The 21,077-nt window shown below is 35.5% G+C and overlaps 1 protein-coding gene across 3 annotated transcripts in view; it reads right to left on the bottom strand.

Moving 5' to 3' along the window:
• TRAPPC9 (trafficking protein particle complex subunit 9) overlaps positions 1–21,077 on the bottom strand; it is a 1,102,825-nt gene that overhangs the window by 849,606 nt on the left and 232,142 nt on the right. For all 3 annotated transcript variants that reach the window (XM_056820755.1, XM_056820756.1, XM_056820757.1), the window contains one exon: positions 8,829–8,961. In XM_056820755.1, the coding sequence (XP_056676733.1) occupies positions 8,829–8,961 (133 nt within the window). The remainder of the gene's footprint in view (positions 1–8,828; positions 8,962–21,077) is intronic.

Raw genomic sequence — 21,077 nt, 5'->3', positions numbered from 1 at the left:
TTTTGGAAAGCAATTTGGGATTAGACAGATAAAGTGACTAAAATGTCCATATTTTTTGAACCGGAAATTGTTACTGGGCTAATACTCAAAGGAAGTCATGAATAAGAATAAAGCATCCATATACTCCAAAAGAGTTATAGCACTATATTTTGTGTTATATAAGAATTGGAAACAAAATACACACCCATCAACTGGGGTATGGCTAAACAATTGTGGTACATGAATATAATGGAATATTACTATACTATGAGAAATTATGAGTGTGATGAATACAGAGAGAAGCAAGGAAAAATCTGCATGAACTGATGCATAGTGAAGTAAGCAGAGGCAAAAAAGAAATACATATATTGACTAATACAATGTAAATGGAAAGAACTTAACATCAAAAAATCAAAGGTGATATAACAAAATTATAAAGTTCAAACAAGACTCAATTGAAGAGAAGGGAGGGCAATGACAAAACAATGTCATTATTGAAGTGGAAAGTCTACAGGTTTTATACACTGAACATGTTTTCAGGATTTTTCAATGTATCATTATTTATGCATCTTTTTTTTTTGTTCCTTAAAAAATACTGCTCATTATATGGGATGGCTCTCTGGGAGGAGGAAGGGAGGGATATTTGGGATAAGTATGATGGTGTAAGAGAGAGAGGATATAAACAGAAATATTTAATTTTCTAAGAAAGAAATTCACTTGGTCAAGATGGCCCCATAGACAGAGCAGAAGTTCAGACCTCTGAATACCCTTCCTTACCAATCATAAACTAAATACTCCAAGGGGACTGAAAATCAAACCTAACAACAAGACAGAGCCAAGGAACCCTCCTGTTTGACTCAACTCAAAAGGTATGCCCCCCCCCAAAGCCAGAATCCGAGAACACTTGGGTTTAAGGGGAAGGCAGAAGGAAGGTCCCAGGACCCATCCTCCCAACCCCATCTAGAGCACTGAGCCTCCAGTGGCAACAGGAACCTCTGAGCGGGCAAAGGCACTGGTCCGGAGGGTGTACCTAGCGGAAAGGGCAATGCCAAGCTTGAACTGTCGAGCACAGACGGTGGGGAAGGAGCTGGAGATGGAGCTGGTAGCCTGGTCAGAGCCCTGGAATCTTCCATACTGCTCCAGCTTTCCAGGAGGTTTTTGGCCTCAGAGCACATCTGGTCCAACCCAGCTGAACTTAATCCCATAAAAAGTCTTAATATTATCAAAGAAACCTAGTCTACAACACCCCTCTCTCACTGACTGCTGGACTTTAATCCAATCAAAAACCTCCAGAGGACAGGGAAGGGCAAACTGCAACACTCCTCCCCAAGAGACTGCACTGAGAGATACAACAAAACTCCAAGAGAGGAGACTGACAGAAAGCTCCAAAACAAAAAAAAAAAATGAGAGGATCAAGAGCATAGACAAATACAGGGAGCAAAGAAGGGGTAAATATGAGCAAACAACAGAAAAAGAAGAAAGAAATTATAATTGACAGATTCTGCACAGGCAACTAACCAAGAACAAATAATGCACAGGAGGAGGCAAGTAATAAAACAGAAATCCCAGAGAATTTGACACAGGCTTTGGAAGAACTCAAAATGCAATACAAAACACAATTAAGAGAGGCTGAAGACAATTGGGACAAGAATTTAAAAACTAAGATAAGTCATCTAGAAACAGAAAATAGTGTCTTGAAAACCAAAATTAACCAGATTGAAAATGAGGCAAAGGAGATAAAGGATGAGGCAAAGAAGATGAAAGACGAGGCAAATGAGATGAGAGATGAGTTAAAGAGAATGAAATATGACCTCAAAAGTAAATCAGATCAGAAGGAGAAGGATGACCAAAAAGCCAGGGATGAAAACCAGTCTTTAAGAACCAGAATACAACTAGAATTAAATAACCTCACAAGGCAGCCGGACACTATAAAACAAAATGAAAAGAAAGAAAAAATTGAGGAAAATATGAAGCATCTCATTCACAAAACAGAAGATTTAGAAAATCGTTCGAGGACAGACAATTTAAGAATCATTAGTCTACCAGAAGACCATGACAAAAGAAAAAGCCTGGATGACAACACCCAGAAATGTTATAGCCAAACTCAAGAACTATCAGACCAAAGAAAAGATATTACAAGCTGCAAAGAAGAAGTCATTCAGATACCATGAAACCACAGTGAGGATAAAACAGGATCTGGCTGCATCCACACTGAAGGACAGAAAGGCATGGAATATAATATTCCAGAAAGCAAGGGAACTAGGTCTACAACCAAGAATCAACTGCCTAGCAAAACTGACTATATTCTTTTAGGGGAAAGCATGGTCATTCAACAAAATAGAAGAATTCCAAGAATTTGTAAAGAAAAGACAAGACCTGATCAGAAAATTCAATGCCCAGACCTGATCAGAAAATTCAATGCCCAAGCACAGAACTCAAGAGAATCATCAAAAGGTAATTTAAAAAACAGGGGGGAACGAAAAACAAAACAAAACAAACAAAAAACCTTTTTTTTTAAAGAGACTCAATCAGTTAAAATGTTATGTATCCCTATAAAAAAAGAAGTCATTGGTAACTCCTAAAAACTGTTATCACCTGGGCAGCTAGAAGAATTAAACTTAGAGGGAACAGTAACAAACTATATAGGATGAAAGGACTAGGCATAAATGGGTATATATATATATATATATATATATATATATATATATATATATATATATATACACACACACACACACACATATATGTGTGTGCATAAATACATATACATATTATATATATATATATATATATATAAACACACACAACTAGAGCTATATACCCATGAAGTATTGTTATCATTATATTCTCATATCTGGTAGGGATTTAAATATGTTTCCCCCCCAACATAATAACTTCTGGCTGAACCACATTAACTACAAATGCATACAGTATCATTCATTTTAGTTAAGCCAAAAGTAGCTATGAATTCCATTTGATACTAAGAAAAAAATATCAAATAGTTTCAATACAGGACATTCTCAAGCCACATCTTCATATTAAAAAAAAAAAATCTTAGTTTCTGCACTCCCTAGTTTATGCTATGTGAATCCAGCAAAGGAACAGAATGTTCCAAATGCCCATTATCCTATGCTATACTATGTCAGGAAAGAAGAAGAGAGGGAAAGATGCTGGAACTAGGTAACAGTCATTGAGTCAGACATAATCATTGTGTCATATGTCTTAGAGACACATTTAACATCTATAATCCCAGACCCTGAGAGGAAGTCTTCCTGTCTAATGAAAATACTCAGGAGCAGATGCCAGAGTGCCACAATGTAAAGGCTTTGGATTTCACATTTTAAAAATTCTACACGATGAGATGAAACAGTAGTAGATAGAACCTTTTTTATTCCTGTTAAAGAAAATATGGCTATTGTGAAGATTAAATTTGACTCTCCCCTGATTGTAACAATGAAGGTACTTAGCTCTTCCTTTATTGTAAAGATTAAATTGTAATCCTCTGTGTTTTAAGTAGATCTACCCATTTTAATCAAATAATGTGATTTGGGTTACTTTAAACTGGTCAGTTCCTAGGCATACAGGCATAGTTCCAAAAGGTGTTTTCCTTAAAAGAGTCTTTGGCACAGGAAGAACATGAAGGTTCTTTGATGACTCACTCAATACTATGATGCTTCATTGTTATCATTATATTGCTAGCACCCAGTCCATGCCTGGTACATGGCAGGTGTTCAATAAATGTCTATTGAATTGAATCAGTTTTACTGATGAGAAGAGTCTGAGATTCAGAGTTTCTTCAAGACATTTTGTTACAAGTTCTACATATAAACACAAACTTTAATATCACTGTGGAATGTAAGGATGAAATGGATAATTACTTTGTATTCTTATTGTGAATGTGTCTGGAGATTTAGGCTTTTTTTCTGTCCTTGTGTATTTGCTCATGTTATCCCCAAGATGAAAATGGGCTCTGCTTCATCACTGACAATTACAGGAATAACTAAAAGGTTACTGTAAGTAATGAGCTTTCGACAAGCAAGGGATTCTAGGAAGCAGAGGGGAGAGGGAATTAATTCTAGATCACACTTAATTCACATCACTCCAGTGATGCATGCTCAGGACTACAATGTAATAAGACACTCATCAAACATAAAATACAATAAAAATGGCTGTACCTCTAACAAGGGATTCAAAGGCTATAATTATTGAAAACAAATACTAGTCCACTTAGTCTTTCCATTCACCAAAGTAACAAGACAAGACAAGGTCAAGGGACTTCCTATAAGTCAATGGTCATGAACACCAACTCCTCATAAGCTGGGCTTTTTATAACCCCAGGCTTTCAGAATGGACTTCTTGTCTCTTTAAAAGGAAGCCAACCCTGCCATTGTAAAATAAATGTTATTTGTACAACAACCAAGGTATTAGAAACAGCCTAAAAAAAGTTGAAAGATATGAGATATGGAGTGTCCACTATAAATAGGCCAATTTGGCCTGATCCTAGAATATATGAAGAAGAATAAATGGTATTGAATCCACAAAGGTAGAATGGAAACAGATTATAAAGGGCCAAAAACCAATAGTTTCCATTTTGATCCAAAAATAGGGAATTGCTTTAATCTTCCTGAGCAAGCAAGTGACATGTTTAAATATCTGTTATAGGAGTATCAATTTAGTGATTGTATGAAAGATGGATTGGGAAAAAGAGAAATTTAAGGTAGAGATATCAATTAAGTGACTAGTACAACATAGTCCAATTCAGAAATGCTAAAAGTATGAATTGAGTTAGTGACCATGTAAGTAAAGAAAAAGGGACAGACATAAGAGAATCTATGAAGACAGAATCACTAAGGCTTAGGAATGGGTTGAATCCAATGGGAAGGGGATGGGAGAAGAAGTAAATGAGTGACAATGAAGTGTTGAGAATGACTCCATGACTGCAAGTCGGAGAGACTAAAAGAATGGTGGAGCTTGTAAAAATGGACTCGAATCCAGGACTTCAATCCCCAGAATTCCTTGCTCCACTTCCCCAGAATGCTTTGTAATCTCACTGAATTCTCACCTGGGCGGAGAGCAGGTTATGATTTATAGGGTCTCCGCCCAAGGCGGGGTCTTTTTTTTTCCCCTGTTTTCCCCTTGCAAGCAGATATGGCTCTTTTCATAATGTAGGTGAGGTTGTGTCTAGGCCTCTCTCTGGCCTACTCACATACTTTCTTATCCTGTATTTTCTTTAATCCTTAATCTTTAATACACCTCATAAAAATATAATACTCCTTGCAGAGAGAAACTAATTTCTATCTTGCCTCGTTTTCCTAAATTTTTAATCTTTACAAGCTGAGAAATTCAAAAGAGGGATGGGTTGTGGGAAGAGATGAGTTTTGTTTTGTTTTGGGCATGTTATTTCTGAGACATATGTAAGATATAAAGATTGAAATATATAATAGGTAATTCATGAGTAGGACTAGCACTCAAAAGAAAGTCTAGATAAATATATATAGAGAGAGAGATCTGGGAGTTATCTCTATAGAGATCATAATTGAACCTATGGGAACATATTTTAAAGCATGTCTAAAAATAATCATGAGGATCCTGTAACCTAAAAATCTGTAGAGAATTTGACCCAAGAGGATAGGAAGCTCTCAAAAATTAAATTATAATAACACAAGCACAAATATTTCCAAAGAGGAAAAGTAGGAACTATATAAAGAGATCAAAGTGAATCCATAACCATCATCAACTAATGATACTTTTAAAAGACATGTAAAAGATAAAAATAAATGTGGATAAATGATAAGAATACACTGAATACAAATGAGTGATAGAATCCTATCAAATAGTGTCAGGTAGGTTAAAGCTTGAAAAAGAGGTTAGGCTGGCAATGAATGATAAACATGTGAAAGGGGGCTGCTTGATTTTTGTTGCAACAAGATACAACTGCTGCAATGGGTAGAGATAATAATGACTAATAAAGTTTGGAAAATAGAGAGAATTCAAAGTATTCATTTTACTTCTATTTCCTGTGACAAAGGAAATGTATATAAAACAAAAAATTATCAAGAGATAGTTGAAATGTGAGACAAATGAGGAGGCAATAAAAAAGTAGCTATGTGCCCTTAAAAAGTTCAGGTCACCAGGCCAAAAGAAAATACCTAAAGAGATAAAAAGGACTGATGGATGTGATACTGAGCTATCATCAATCTTTTGTAACAAATACTGGCAAATACTGGCTGTGCAACTTGACTACGAACAAACCAATGTCCTCATTTTCTAAAAAAGGGAGAAGAATCGATACTTCAAATTATAGATCTCTAAGCTTGACTTCCCAATTTCTGTAATTCATTAAAATTCAACTATGTTGGTGTAGTATGGATAAATCAAGGCTATATAAAGGACCTACAGGTTGAGTTTTTAATGGAATGCAACATCAATAAGAATCAACAATGAGAAATGACAATTATTGAAAAGCTAACAAATTTAGAATATTTTTTAATAGCATCCAGAATAGGGGATTTAACAGTCCCAACTCAATTCATCCCTAATGAGGCCATATCTAGAAATTTAGGGCACCATATTTTAGAAAAGACATAAACTGTGGCAATCTAGGGTAATGAGATCAATATGTTGATGGACTAGAAAGCATGTCATTTAGGAATGAATTAAAGGAACTGGGAATCTTTAGTTGGATGAAGAGAAGAACTAGAGGAGACATGAGTGTTGTCTTGAAATTCAAGTGTGGGAAAGAGCAACTCACAAAAAAAAAAAAGAAGAAGCTGGAGAGAAGGAATTTCATCTTGATAAAAGAAAAGGCTTCCTAACCATCACAGCTGTTCAAAAATAAAATGGGGAGGGAGGGAGGGAGGGAGGAAGGGAAGGAGGGAGGGAGGGAGGGAGGAAGGGAGGGAGGGAGGGAGGGAGGAAGGGAGGAAGGGAGGGAGGAAGGAAGGAAGGAAGGAAGGGAGGAAGGAAGGAAGGAAGGGAGGGAGGGAGGGAGGGAGGGAGGGAGGGAGGGAGGAAGGAAGGAAGGAAGGAAGGAAGGAAGGAAGGAAGGAAGGAAGGAAGGAAGGAAGGAAGGAAGGAAGGAAGGAAGGAAGGAAGGAAGGAAGGAAGGAAGGAAGGAAGGAAGGAAGGAAGGAAGGAAGGAAGGAAGGAAGGAAGGAAGGAAGGAAGGAAGGAAGGAAGGAAGGAAGGAAGGAAGGAAGGAAGGAAGGAAGGAAGGAAGGAAGGAAGGAAGGAAGGAAGGAAGGAAGGAAGGAAGGAAGGAAGGAAGGAAGGAAGGAAGGAAGGAAGGAAGGAAGGAAGGAAGGAAGGAAGGAAGGAAGGAAGGGAGGGAGGGAGGGAGGGAGGGAGGGAGGGAGGGAGGGAGAATTAGTTAAGTGCCCACTATTAAAGCACTTTGCAAATATCATTTATTATATTCACAAAAATCCTGAGAGGTAGGTGCTTTTATTATCCCCCTTTTACAGATAGGAAAATTGAGGCAGTCAGTTAAGTGATTTGACCAGAGACAAATATCTATTAAAGTCAGATTTAAATGTAGGTCTTCCTGACTCCAAGATCAGTATTCTATTATATCACTAAAAGTTCATAGACTAATGAGAGGGAAAAGAAATGCAAACAACCACATACAAATAAAATATATATATATTTTGTTGAATTGGGAACAGTCTGTGAGGAAAGGTACTAAGATTAAGGAGGACTGGGAAAAGCTTCTTGCAAAAGGTTAATTTATATTTAAGACCTAAAGGTAGCCAGGAGGGGAGATGGGAAGGAAGGAGAGTTCCAAGTATGGGAGGCAGCTAGTATAGCATGATAGGTAGTGATATGAGGGTGGGTGGAAGGGGGAGTGAATGAGACAGTGCTACTCAATAAGATCAATACTTTATACCACCTTAAATGAAGGAAGATACTGAGGTTGATCTAAGAGCAGTAGGAGTAAAGGAATCCAGACTCCAGAACTGGATTTAAGTAACCAAGTGAACTTCATCAAATTATCTAAAGTATCTAGTCTTGATTTTCTTCCCTTTAAGATGAAGAATCATCCTAACTATTCTCTGAAGTTTCTCTTAGATTGGATATTCTATGATTTTTGCCTGTCATGAAGGCTCATCTAAATAAGGCAGTAATACTGCTACTACTTCTGTTCCCAATTGTTGGAATTTATATTCACCTATTTCATCACAATTAACTGAAAATACAAAACATGATAGAGGCAAAGGACACAAATACTCTGAGTATATTACTTTATCTCTTTTGATGATTTTCTTTCTGAACCTGTGATTTCATGGGTTTAAGGCACTTACAATAAGTAAACTCCAATGCCCATTAATTTATAGTCAGAGAGGCTGCAGGTCTTGGGTAGTCAGAAAACAATGATGTATTATATACAGAACTAAAAACCAAGCCTTGCTGACTCCAGGACTAATTCCCTGTTTACTATACCAACTTATCTTTCATCTAATGCTTTATAAGCTTTAAATCATAAAAGAAAAGGTAACTTTTCTTTACACATCTCATAAGTAAGAATTACACATAGTACTTAATTTCTTTTAGACAGGCCACATTCTTCATAAAGTGTACAATTCTATAACTACAATTCACACTTTTGTTGTGATCTTTATTGGACACATATCCATAATGTACCATTTCTAAGAGCACTAAGCAAAGCATGTCTACTTGCAGAACTAAAACAATCCTCCATTCTCTTCAGTCACTATAACTTGAGATTTAATTTAATGAGTGAGATTATATTTGCCCTCTATGTCATAAGCAAACAAAACATTTAAAAACTAGTTTTTAAAAGCAAAAATTCATTTTTTAAATGTAAATCTAAGTTTATCTTCTCTGCTTACCTGGGTAATGAAGTGCTTATCTGCAACCTTGGCAAAGCAGGAATGACTTCTACTGTGGAGCCATTAGTTTTAATTCCTGGCAGGCTATCCAGCAAACAATCACTAAATACACCAAAAACAGTAGTATGATAACCTGGGAAAAAAAGGTAAAATTTCAATGTATCAATAAAGTTTATTATTCCTGAATCCTTCTGATCAATAAGAATCACTACTGCATGACCACTTCAGTACTCTGCATTCTATTTGCTCACATGAAAAATGAGAATGGAGCAATATTTCTCCCTAATGCGTAGAAAGGTTTAATAAGTATTATACGAATGCTCTAGAATGCTTTTAAATACAGGAAAACCCAATGATTAAGTATTATTCTTATATCCAGACATTTGCAAATTGAAAGAAAGAATACACTTGAAAACTATAAGAATATTATTTCATTAATCTAGCCTTAGCTTTGTAATGATTAGAGTAAGAGAGGAAATTGGAATTTTTGCTTTTGCTCCCTTTGTGGTAAAAACCCTACTAAAAGAAATCATTCCTAGATTTTGTATACCCAATATGATTTACTGAGACTGTGGGACTCATTTTACCTCTCAAGTCCTGCAAGAAGTATACAAGAATTTAGGAATAGAAGGGAACTACCATGCAGTTTACCATCCCAAAAGTGCTGGCCAAGTGGAAAGACTAAACCGAGAAGTGAAATCTCTAGTGGGAAAACTCTGCACAGAGACTCACCTTAAATGGACAAAAGTTCTACCATTACTGTCATTTTACTTAAGGACAAAGCAAAGTGGAGACTTACAGATCTTTTCTTATGAAATGCTTTATGGACAGCCATTTTGGCAAGGGAGAGCAGGAAAACCTGCATGCATGACAACTTTGTTAAGTGGAGAATGTCAGCTACACACATACTTACAAACGTTACAAAAAAGGATAAAAGAACTACATATGTTAGACCTGATCCAACAAAGAGTACGGTTGGATTACTCCCTATATGAAATAGTGCCCAGTGATTCTGACTATATAAAGAACTTTAACAGAAAGTCTGTAACAGACAAAAAATGGAATGTACCGTTTCAGATTATAGCAATAAGCACTACATCGATAAAAATCTTGGGGAAAGAGCCTGGTTTCATGTTTCCAATGTAAAGCCACAGAAAGCCATGACCAGCAAAGAACACATAGACTCAGAATTAGACCCAAACCCAGAAACTAATGAAGGAAAACTGCTACACTAACACACACACACACACACACACACACACTCTACAAAAAACTACATTCCACACAATCTACACACACACACACAAATTCCATTGCAAGAGAAGAGCAAGAAAAGGATAGACTCATCAGTCAAAAAGTTAGACAACAGTCAAATTTCCAACTTCCACAGAGAAAAAATCATCAAGAAGAGCACAGAGGAGAAGGACCTATTTATCCAAAGAACTATGCAAACTGCAATGGACAGCTAAATCTTACTTTATTTCTGAGGACGGAAGTCACATAAGGTATTGCATCATTAATACAATGAACTTCACACTTAGATAAAGTTTTATGAAAGGTTCTAAGATAAAGAAATAAGAAGATTATGACTAATATTCTGGAGTTAAGTTTTTACATGCTAAGGTCTTAAAGCAGACACAGCAGGCCAAACTTAGCCAATATTTTAAAACTTCTCTGCTTGATATTAAGTGTCAAGGCTAGCTGAATGGGCACACTCTTTCAGGTCCTAAGGTTATATCTCCAACATTATAAGGTATTAAAATAAGACTTTAGTGGAAGAATTCTGTATATAAATACTATAATCAAAATGGAATAAATTTTAAAGTAATTTTAAAAATAATATTGTTAGCAAACATGAAAAGTTACAGAATAGTAGAGAGAGAAAGAACTTCAAGGGTGACCTAATCCCAAATGTATCTGACTGAAAAATCTCAAATATTTATCAATTCTAGCACAAAAATTAAAATGGACTATAAACAAAGAGATAATTACCATAAAAGAAGTATCAAATATCAACCTTTGACTAAATGACGACAACTTTTCACTGTGTTTTAACTCAGCTTGTTACTTGAAGATAAAGAAGCTATTGCCTAGTTGCATATTAGGCCTCTTTATAGATGCATCAAATTTCAGCTTCTGACCCTTTTATGAAGACTCAAGCATCCTCAATTTGTATTTTCAGTTTCCTTCCTCCTTTCCTTCATTTCTTCCATTTTTTTCTTGTCAATTTTTTTAAATTAACAAACATTCCTTTTAATCAATTATTTCTGTTGAACTTTCATTGCTATACATTCTGGTATATTACCATGTGTACCTCTATCTGTTCTTATTCTTATAATCATGTGATCTTTGGCAAGTCATCTGTGAACCTCAGTTTACTTGTCTGTAAAATGAGGGAGCTAGACTAAATGATGTCTAAAGTCTCTTCCAGTTCTAAATGTTCTATGATCTGCAGTCTAATGTTCTATAGTAAAAGGTCCCTTCCCACTATAATATGCTGTATTTAAAGGTCCCTGGCAACTATAAAACACTGTAGCATTCTATAATCTAAATTCATAGAATCCTCACACTATCAAGATAGAAGGGATTACTGAGATCATCTAATCCAAATCCTTAATTTTATAAAATAGAGATGAGGCCAAAGAAAGTTATATGATTTGCCTATGGTAACATTAGTGGTGAAAGGGCCTATATTTCAAGCTATATCTGTTCATTATAAAGTGTTCTTTTTGGTTGTACCATGCTACAAGTCCTACTATTATATGTTCTAAGATAGCTTCCAGCTCTAAAATTCTATGATTGATGAAGTGAGTTTTTTTTTTTACTCACTATAAACTTCTATTTGCCCTTAGTCAAAAAAGATTCCTAAAAAAACTAAAAATGATGCAACATGTCAAATTTCCTTCCTTCTAGCTACTGATGGGGTCTAATCCAATAGCTAAATCAATGGGCCTGGAGTCAAGAAGATTCAAGTTCAAACTCAGAGTCAGACACTTACCAGCCTGTGGGACCCTGGGTCTTAACATGTTTATCTCAATTTCTTCAACTTTTAAAATGGGGAGACAATAACACATACCTCACAGGATTGTTTCAAGGATCAAATGAGATATTCATTAAGCACTAAGTACAACATCTGGTACATAATTACTATATAACTGTTGGTGGGTTTTGTTTTATTATTATCAACCTTTTCTGAAAAAGCCAAAAGAAAATGATGTTTTCATTTCTATTATGTATGACAGTCAACAAGTATTGCATAATCACTTATGTCAAGCACTGTGTTGAGCACTTAAGATGGAAAGAAAAGCAAAAATAAAGCTCTATTTCTCAAGGAGCTCCTATTATAATGGATAGGACAACATGCAAATAAGAACACATCCACAAGATACATAGAACGTAGATGGGAGGTAAAATCAGAGAAAAGGAACTGGACAGAAGGAGTAGGGCAATGACTGAGGCAAGGGGGATTTGAGCTGTCTTGAAGGAAACTAGGAATTTGCAGGTGAGGAAGGAAAAGTGTTCCAAACAAAAGGGAAAGTCAAAGGAGAAGGAGATATATGGATTCAGGAGATGATCATCATGTGCAAGGAAAAGCTAAAAGGCCAGTATGGTCAGACTGTAGAGTACATAGAAGGGGGAAAATTTTAATAAGCGCAAAAAGGATGTTGTGAGAGAGACAGAGAAACACAAACTGACAGAGACAAAGAGACAGACAGTAAGAGTCACAGAGACATTGACTGACAGAGAAACAGAGACAGAGACACAGAGTCCCAGAGATACAGAGAAAGAGAGAGAGAGACAGAGACACAGAAAGACAGAGGCAGAAACAGACAGAGACAGACACAAAAAGAGAAAGAAACATAGAGACAGAGAAAGAGACAAAGACTAAGAAACAAAGAGAGAGAAATACTACCTATAGAATAGAATCTAGAGAGATGGGACTCTGGGCAAGTCACTTAAACCCCATTGTCTAGCCCTTAGTGCTCTTCTGCCTTAGAGCCAATATACAGTATTGATTCCAAGACAGAAAGTAAGGGTTTAAAAAAAAAAGACAAGGCTTTATATTTGACCCTGGATCTAACACTGCCATTAGAGTTTATTGGGGATACAGAGAGTAATACGGTCAGACATTCACTCTAGAAAAGTTTGGAACCTAAGTAAAAGATGGATTAGAGTAGGTAAAGATTAAGACAATGAGAATAATGGTTCAACAGTCAAAGAGAAAGGAATGAGAACCTGTACTAGGGTCCTATCTATGTAAATGAGAGGGGAAAAAAAGAGATGTAAGAAATGTTGTGAAAGGAGAAAAATTTGGCAATATATTTGATATGTGGGGATGAGTACAACTGAGAAGTCAAGAATAACATTAAGATTACTAGAACTAGAACTATAACAATAATAGAGAATGTGGAAAGGAAGGAAAGTTTAGGGAGAAATATGAGATTTTCTTTGGAAAGATTGAACTGGAGATACCTGGAACTTTCCATCCAAGATAGCCAAAAGAAATTTGGAAGTGCCAGACTAAGGCTCACAAAAGAGACTAGGGCTGGAATCGTATGCCCCAAAATAATGGTTGAAACTAGGGAAGCTGATAAGATCACAAAATAAGACAGAAGCAAATAAAGAAAGTATAGTACAGAATTTGGGGGGGACATCCATTATTAGTGCATGTGACCTCCATTACAAAAGAGATTGACAAGGAGCACTCAGACAACAGAAGGACCAAGATGGCATTTTTATGAAAACCAAGAATACTTACGAGATGCTGATCAACAATGTCAAAAGACACAGGAAGATCAAGAAGAATGAGGATGGAGATATGGTCAAAATGTCTCCAAGAAATCACTGATTACTTTGGAGAGTTATTTGGAGTATATCTGGTATATATTTGGAGTATATTTGGAAAGGCATCACCTAACAACTTCAGCTGATCTATAGTTCTCTTTCTCTGCTTTGTCTTCCCCCGTTTAAGGAATGAAAAGCATATCTATATCAAAGAAAGAGGATGGGAAAGATGCCTTCTTATGACTGCAAAAAGTTTATGCAGTACTTGAAACAATTGTTCTTTGAATGTTTAACAAAATTTACTTTTTAAACCAATCATTGTAAAGATTTTTCTTTGGGGATTAATTTATAGTTTGTTCAATTTATTTTTCTGATAAGAGGTTATTTAAATAGTTTAGTTCATATCTTTGTAAGCATTTGTCCATTTCCTTTTAAGTTATCCATCTGCTACTATTTATACCTCAAAATAATTTCTAATATTTTCCTTTTATTTCCTCTTCAATTGTTATAAATTCTACTTTCTATTTTTACATTAACAGTTTGGTTTTCCTCTCTCCTTTTTGAAGTCAGATTAGTTAATTTTATACCAATCTCATTAGTTTTCTTTAATCCACTTTAATCCACAGTGAAAATACACTTAGGACATGGCCTGCTTTGTGCACAAAACAGCAAGATGGCCAGTGTTACTGAAATATAGAGTATGTAGAGGGAAAGTAAGGTATACGAAGACTGGAATGATAGGAAGATAGTACGTGATGAAAGGATTTAAAAGACTAAGAGAGTTTATATCCAGTCCCACAGGTAACAGGGAGCCACTATAGTTTACTAAATGGGAAAGGGGATGATGGGACAATGGGAGAGTGGAGGATTAATATAATCAGGCCTATGTTTTAGGAAGATCAGTTTGTCATCTAAGTGGAAGATGGAATGAAATGAGGAGAAACTTGAGGCGGGAAGACTAACTAGCAAGCTATTGCAATAGCCCAAGCATGCATAATGAGTGTCTATATCAACATGGCAGCAATGTCAGAGGAGAGAATAGAAACAGATTAGACAGGGAGAAAGGGTGTGCAGTGTGAGTAAGAAGTAAAGAATGACACCTGGGTTTTAACCCTGAATGACTGAAAGGATGACAATGCCTCAACATTAATAAAGTAATTATGAAGAGAGAGGCCTTACGAAAGAAGAGAGGGAACACAATGAGTTCCATTTTGAAGAGGTTGAGTTTAACATGTCTATGAGAAGGGGCAGCTTGATGTCTCAGAGGACTGGGAGCCAGGTCTGGAGGTCCTCAGCTAAAATCTGGCCTCAGACACTTCCTAGCAATGGGACCTAGTAGTGGGCAAGTCAGTGCCTAATTCTTACTGCTCTTCCACCTTGGAATTAGTGATTCTAAGCAGTGATTCTAAGATGTAAGGTAAATGGGTTTTTAAAAAAATGTCTGAGACATCCAATTTGAGATGTCTAATACACAGTTGGAAATGGGATCTTGGAGAGGTTAGGGCTATATGAATGGAGTCATCTACATAGAAATGATAATTAATTAATTCCATGGGAGTTAATGAGATCATCAAGCAGAATAGTAGAGAGGGAAAATTAAATGAATTTTAAGTTTCTTGAGGACAGAAACTGTCTTTTAAACTTTTTTTTTTTTATCCCCAGTGCTTAGCACAGGGCCTGACACATAGTTTAACAAAGAATGATTGACTATTAATTGAAGAGAAGAGTATCCAGTAAAAAGTACTAGGGGGATATCTATGATTAGCATAAGACAAAACTAAAACTGAAGTACTTCGGAAAATGTCTTAAGCTACTCTTAGGGAAAAGGGAAAGAAATGCAGGCTAGACCACAGTAAAATTTAACAAATTTCAAAATGGTTGAATGGCTGAACCAAAGAGTAATCAATAATGGTTTTGTCAAGTTGGATTCTCTAGCTGAAGCTCTCCAGCATTTATTGGGCCCTGAACTATGTAATAAAGAAGAGATACTCTGAGGAGCTTTTCTAGTTGCAGTGAATGGGTACACTCTGGCAGTGACTAGAGAACTACTAGGGGAACCTGAGGGTACCTAGTTATAATGAAGATAGGTACTTCTGAGAGATGGAGAGATGCTGCTAGAGGGGTACTCTGGGGTATTCTGGTTTTGTCTATAGGTCACTATTGATGGCTAATAGATCAAGATGTTTTCCTACCCTCTTCCTTCCTTTTGCCCCTCCCTTAACCACCCTCTTCTTGAAGCCTTTTGGCTTCCTCCATCCCCCCTGAGTGGACTATAAGATTTATGAGGAAAAACTCTTTTCTTTTCCTTTTCCAAGTAAGAGGGTTTATTGGGAACAACAGGATGAGGATTGAGGTATGAGGGATAGGGGTGTCCCTAATTTATAAGGAGAATTAGGAGGGTTTGGGGAATGTCAGTCCTGTCACAGCTGTGACACAGAGACAGTCAGGGAGATGGAGGACAACTGTTAAATCTTCTTTCTTCTTCCAATTGCACAAAGACACCAACAAAGGTTAATTTCTTCTTAGCCTAAGTCTGAGCAAGTGCCACAAAGTTAGAAGGGAAAAGTAACACACTGGAAAACAAAGTCAGAATTTTAAAAGGCCTTAAAAAAAACCTGTACAAATTGAAAGAGATAAAATTTAATAGGAAAGAATGCAAAGTCTTTGAGTTCAAAACAATCAATCACTCCAATAAAAGATGAGAAAAACATGGCTATTCAGTGACTTATATGAAAAATATCTAGGGCATAAATGGCATGCAATCACAATGCAAAACACCAGTGTGATATAGTAGCCAGCCAAGGAAGCTAAAACAATCATGTCATTAAAGACGACAGAATTCAAGAAGGAAGTAATAGTCCTGCTGTCCTCAGCCCTGGTCAGAATGTATCTTGATTATTTTGTTCCCATCTGGGCACTCTATTTTAGGAAGGGCATAAGCTGAAGAATATACAAAGGAAAGAAATCAGGATGGCTAGTGTTTTAGTTCATGGCATATAAAGATCACTGGAAGGAATGAAAGATATTTAGAGAACACTTAAAGGATATATTCTTAATCTCTTCAAATATTTGAAAGGCAGTCACATGGGAGAGAAATCAGGCTTCTTAAGTTTAGCTCCATAAAGTAGAACTAGGAAGAATGACTAAAAGTTTTATTAAGGAAAATTTAAGTCATCAATAATTAAAATCTTTTTTTTTTTTTAAACCCTTACCTTCTCTCTTGGAATCAATACTGTGTATTGGCTCCAAGGCAGAAGAATGGTAAGGGCTAGGCAATGGGGGTCAAGTGACTTGCCCAGGTTCACACAGCTAACACATGTCTGAGGCCAGATTTGAACCTAGGACCTCCCATCTCTAGGCCTGGCTCTCAATCCACTGAGCCACCCAGCTGCCCCCAAAATCTTCTAAATATTAAAGCTATAAAGAAGTGAAATAAGTTGTCTTCATGGTAGTAGAGTATCTCATTTCAAAGTATAATATACAAAGTCAGTAGATATGCTACAGAAGGGATTCATAGACATTCAAATATAAGTTGGATATAGTGACCTTTAAGATCCTCTCCAACTTGGAAATTCTAAGATTCTTTTTTTTTTTTTGAAGGGGTAATAGGGTGGTTATTGAGAGAGGAAATTGGACCTGTGATTTCAATAGTATAGGGATCTGCTGACCAATGAAGATTAGCATTTGATCTGTAACTTGTGGTCTTATCAAGCTGCTCATGAAGTGCTTAGAGCACTAAGAATCAACCAATTATAAATTAAGCACCTAATGGTTCAATAGATGGAATCTCAGCCTGGAGTCGGGAAAAATCATCTGAGTTCAAATCTGACCTCAGACATTTACTAGCTGTGTGACTCTCAGCAAGTCACTTAATCTAATTTGCCTCAGTTTCCTCATCTCTAAAAAAGAGCTAAGAAGGAAAAGGCAAATCACTCTAGCATCTCTGCCAAAAAAAAAATGCCAAATGGGGTCACAAAAAGTGAGAAACACAGAAAAACAAATAAAAAAACAAAAATAGTAAGCACCTGTTTGTGTGCCAAGCACTGTGCTAGATTCTAGGGATAAAAGCACAAAGAATGAAATAATCCCTATTCACCAAGCCCTTATTTTCACTTTTTAAAACGTTTTTCAATTATCAAGTATTATTTTTTCTCTCTCCTTACCATGTCCAGAACCAGCAAAAAGGAAAAAGAAATACAAAACCCCTGTATCATAAAAGAATCGTCCAACCAAGACAAATTCCCACATTGGTCACATCCAAAAATGTGTTTTTCCTTTCACATATTAGGGCATCATTTCCATGTAAGGAGGTGAGCAATGTTCTTTATGAGACCTCTGAAATTATGGTTGATCATTTCAGTAATAAGAATTATTAATTCTTTCAAAATTGTTAATTTTTGGAAAAAAATTAAGAAATTTCATTTTAATATTGATTATTACAGTACAAATTTTTCTCCTGGTTCTACTCACTTCACACTGTATTTTTTCATACAGGTCTCCTAGGTTTCTTTTCATTTCTAAAAGCATATTATTACATCCCAACCTTAGACCATAGTTTATTTTACCATTTTCCAATTATTGGTCCATTTCTCCCTTAGTTAATACATTTTTATAACAACAAAAAGAGCTGCTGTAAATATTTTTATACATATAAGTTTTTTCCTCTGTTTTGAGGGGAAAGATCTAACAGTGGTATCACTAAGTCGAAGGAGAAACAGTTGAGTAATTTGAATGGAATAATTCCAAATTGCTTTCCAGAATGGCCAGACCAATCCACCAACAATACAGTGATGTGTCTATTTTCTCATAGTCTCTTCAACATGTCAGTTTCTATTATTATCAGTTTTACCAATGTGAGGTGTCAAATGGATCCTCTCAGTTCCTTTAATTTACACTTATTTATTGATTTGGAGAATTATTTCAAATGGCTACTGATGGCTTGAATTTCTTCCTTTGAAAATTGTCAGTTCATATCCTTATAACATTTATCAGTGAGGAACTGGCTCTTATTCTGATGAATTTGAATCAATTCCTTATATATCTTGGAAAAATCTGTTCTCTTTTCTACAAAATGCCCCTAAAGGCCTTTCTCTACATGGTCTCCATATGCTTTTCAGCTTTTCCTCTATGTTGTCTTCCCCCATTAGAATGTAAGTTCCTCTAGGAAAGGAACCATCTTTCTTTCTATTTATAAGGGTATTCTCAAGTGCTTAACATAATGCCTAATTAGAAAGTGTTAAATAAATGCTTGCTGACTTGGCTTAAAAATAAGAACTTTATTAGAGAAACTTGGTGAAAGATTTTTTTCCCAAGTTATGTGTCTAATCTTGGCTACACTAGATTTATTTGTGCAAAATATTTTTTAATATTATGTAATCACAACTATCCATTTTATCATTTGTGATCACCTCTATCCTTTGTTTAATTATGATTTTGTCCCCTCTCTTCTGAGATCTAAAAAGTAATTTATTCCTTATTCTTCCAAATTATGGGTCGATAAACTGTTGCTACCACCTGTTTTATATAGTCTAAGTAGCTAAGAATAATTTTTGCATTTTAAAATAAATTTACATTTTCTTTTTTTTATATAGTCTGTATTTTTAAAATGTAAAAAACATTCTTAGGCCACTGGTCAATCAAAAGCAGGGGGGGAGCAGGATTTGGCCTGTGGATCACACTTTGCTGACCCTTATTCTGAATTGTTCATGATGTGATCTTTTATAGCTAGCCTATGTATTAGCGAGGAGGACTTTAAAGAAGAAGAACCAATGTTCAGCACCTACATATCATCCAGTTACAGCTGCATATGTATAGCTTCTTTTGTTGTATGGTGTTAGGTTTTGGTTTAAACTTAATTTCTGCCATATTGAAATACAATTTTCCCAGTTATTTTTATCAAACCCCAGTAGCTAAATACTTAGAGTTTGTTGAACTTTTTTGTTGTACAACTAAATGTTCCACACTACCTCTCTATTTCTTAACCAGTACCAAATCATTTGAATGGTTACTGCCTTTTAACTAGTTTGAGATCTGATACTCCTAGACTCTCTTTTTTCCTACTTTTTTCATTATTTCCCTTGAGAATACTGACTTTATTTGTTATTCCTTTTTCTAGGTCTATAAAATAATACTTTGACAGTTTGATTGGTATGGTGCTGAATAAGTAAATTAGAGTAGTATAGTCATTTTAATATATTGAACAGTTACTATTTCTCTAATTGTTTTGATATATCTTTATTTCCATAATGTTTTAGAGTTGTATTCATTTCTTTTGAATATCATAGTAAGTAGACTCCCCCAAGCATCTCCTAGTCCTGTTGTCATTTTAAAAAGTAATTTCCCTTTTGATCTCTTCCCACTGGATTTTACTGATATCATACAGAAATTCTATTGATTTGTGAAAATCTATTTTATATCCTGCAACTTTGCTGAAGTTATTGTTTCAATTAATTTTCAGTTGACTATTATTTGCAAAAAGTGATAATTTTGTTTCTTCTTTTCCTATGTTTATTCTCTCAATTTTTTTCTTGTTTACTACTATAGCCAGCATTTCTAACACTGTGTCAAATAGAAATGAAAACAGAGGACATCCTTACTTCATTATTCATCTTACTGGAAAAGACTCTACTTTATCTCCATTACGTATTTGTCATGTAAAAAATAGGTCAATTTATTCCTGTTTTCAATTGTTTTTCAAAAAATGGATGTTGTATTTTATCAAAAGTTTTGGATGAATAGGTTCATGATTTTTGTTATTTTGTTATTTTAAAGTGATAGATTTTGTAAAATTAAACCAATCCTATATTGCCAGAACAAATCTAACCTAGTGATGGCATATAATATTTGTGATATAATACTGTAGAATCTTTGCTAATATTGTATTTGAAGTTTTACAGCAATATTCACTAGGGATATTGGCATATAGTTTTCTTTCTCTGTTTTAAGAGTTTATATGAGGAAGAAAAGTACATGTAAAAATATATGCAGCATTAATATGGAGCTAATACACACACATACACACACACACATAAATAAAGTCCAGGTAGTCTGGGAGAGAGTACACTAGTAGTTATATGATTTATACAAGTTAAATAGTTTGTTTATGTCAGAGAGACGACCTGAATGCAGGTCTTCCAAATTCTTAGGGCCAATTCTCTACTTAGTCACAATACTTCTGGTTTTGTTAAGAGCAAGTATTTAAGAACTATCTCTATAATTGAAATGAATGACAAAAGACAGAGATATGGGACTAAGAGCTCTAGGGTGGACAGAAAAAATTTACGAATCAGTTTAGAAATGATATCTTCAGTCAAGAGAAAAGATATGCTCTTCAAAAGAGAGAACATAAAAGAAAAACAAGAAGACAACCATGAATATGGCCTTGATATGTACACTCTAGCAAAGCAGAAAGAAAAGAATTTTGGGGAAAGCCTAGAAAAAATGAATCCAAGAGGTAGAAGAGCA

This window comes from Monodelphis domestica, chromosome 3, assembly GCF_027887165.1.
Source record: "Monodelphis domestica isolate mMonDom1 chromosome 3, mMonDom1.pri, whole genome shotgun sequence".
Taxonomy (NCBI): Eukaryota; Metazoa; Chordata; class Mammalia; order Didelphimorphia; family Didelphidae; genus Monodelphis; species Monodelphis domestica.
The sequence above is the reverse complement of the archived record's forward strand: the minus strand, read 5'-3'. Positions and strand labels throughout refer to the sequence as shown.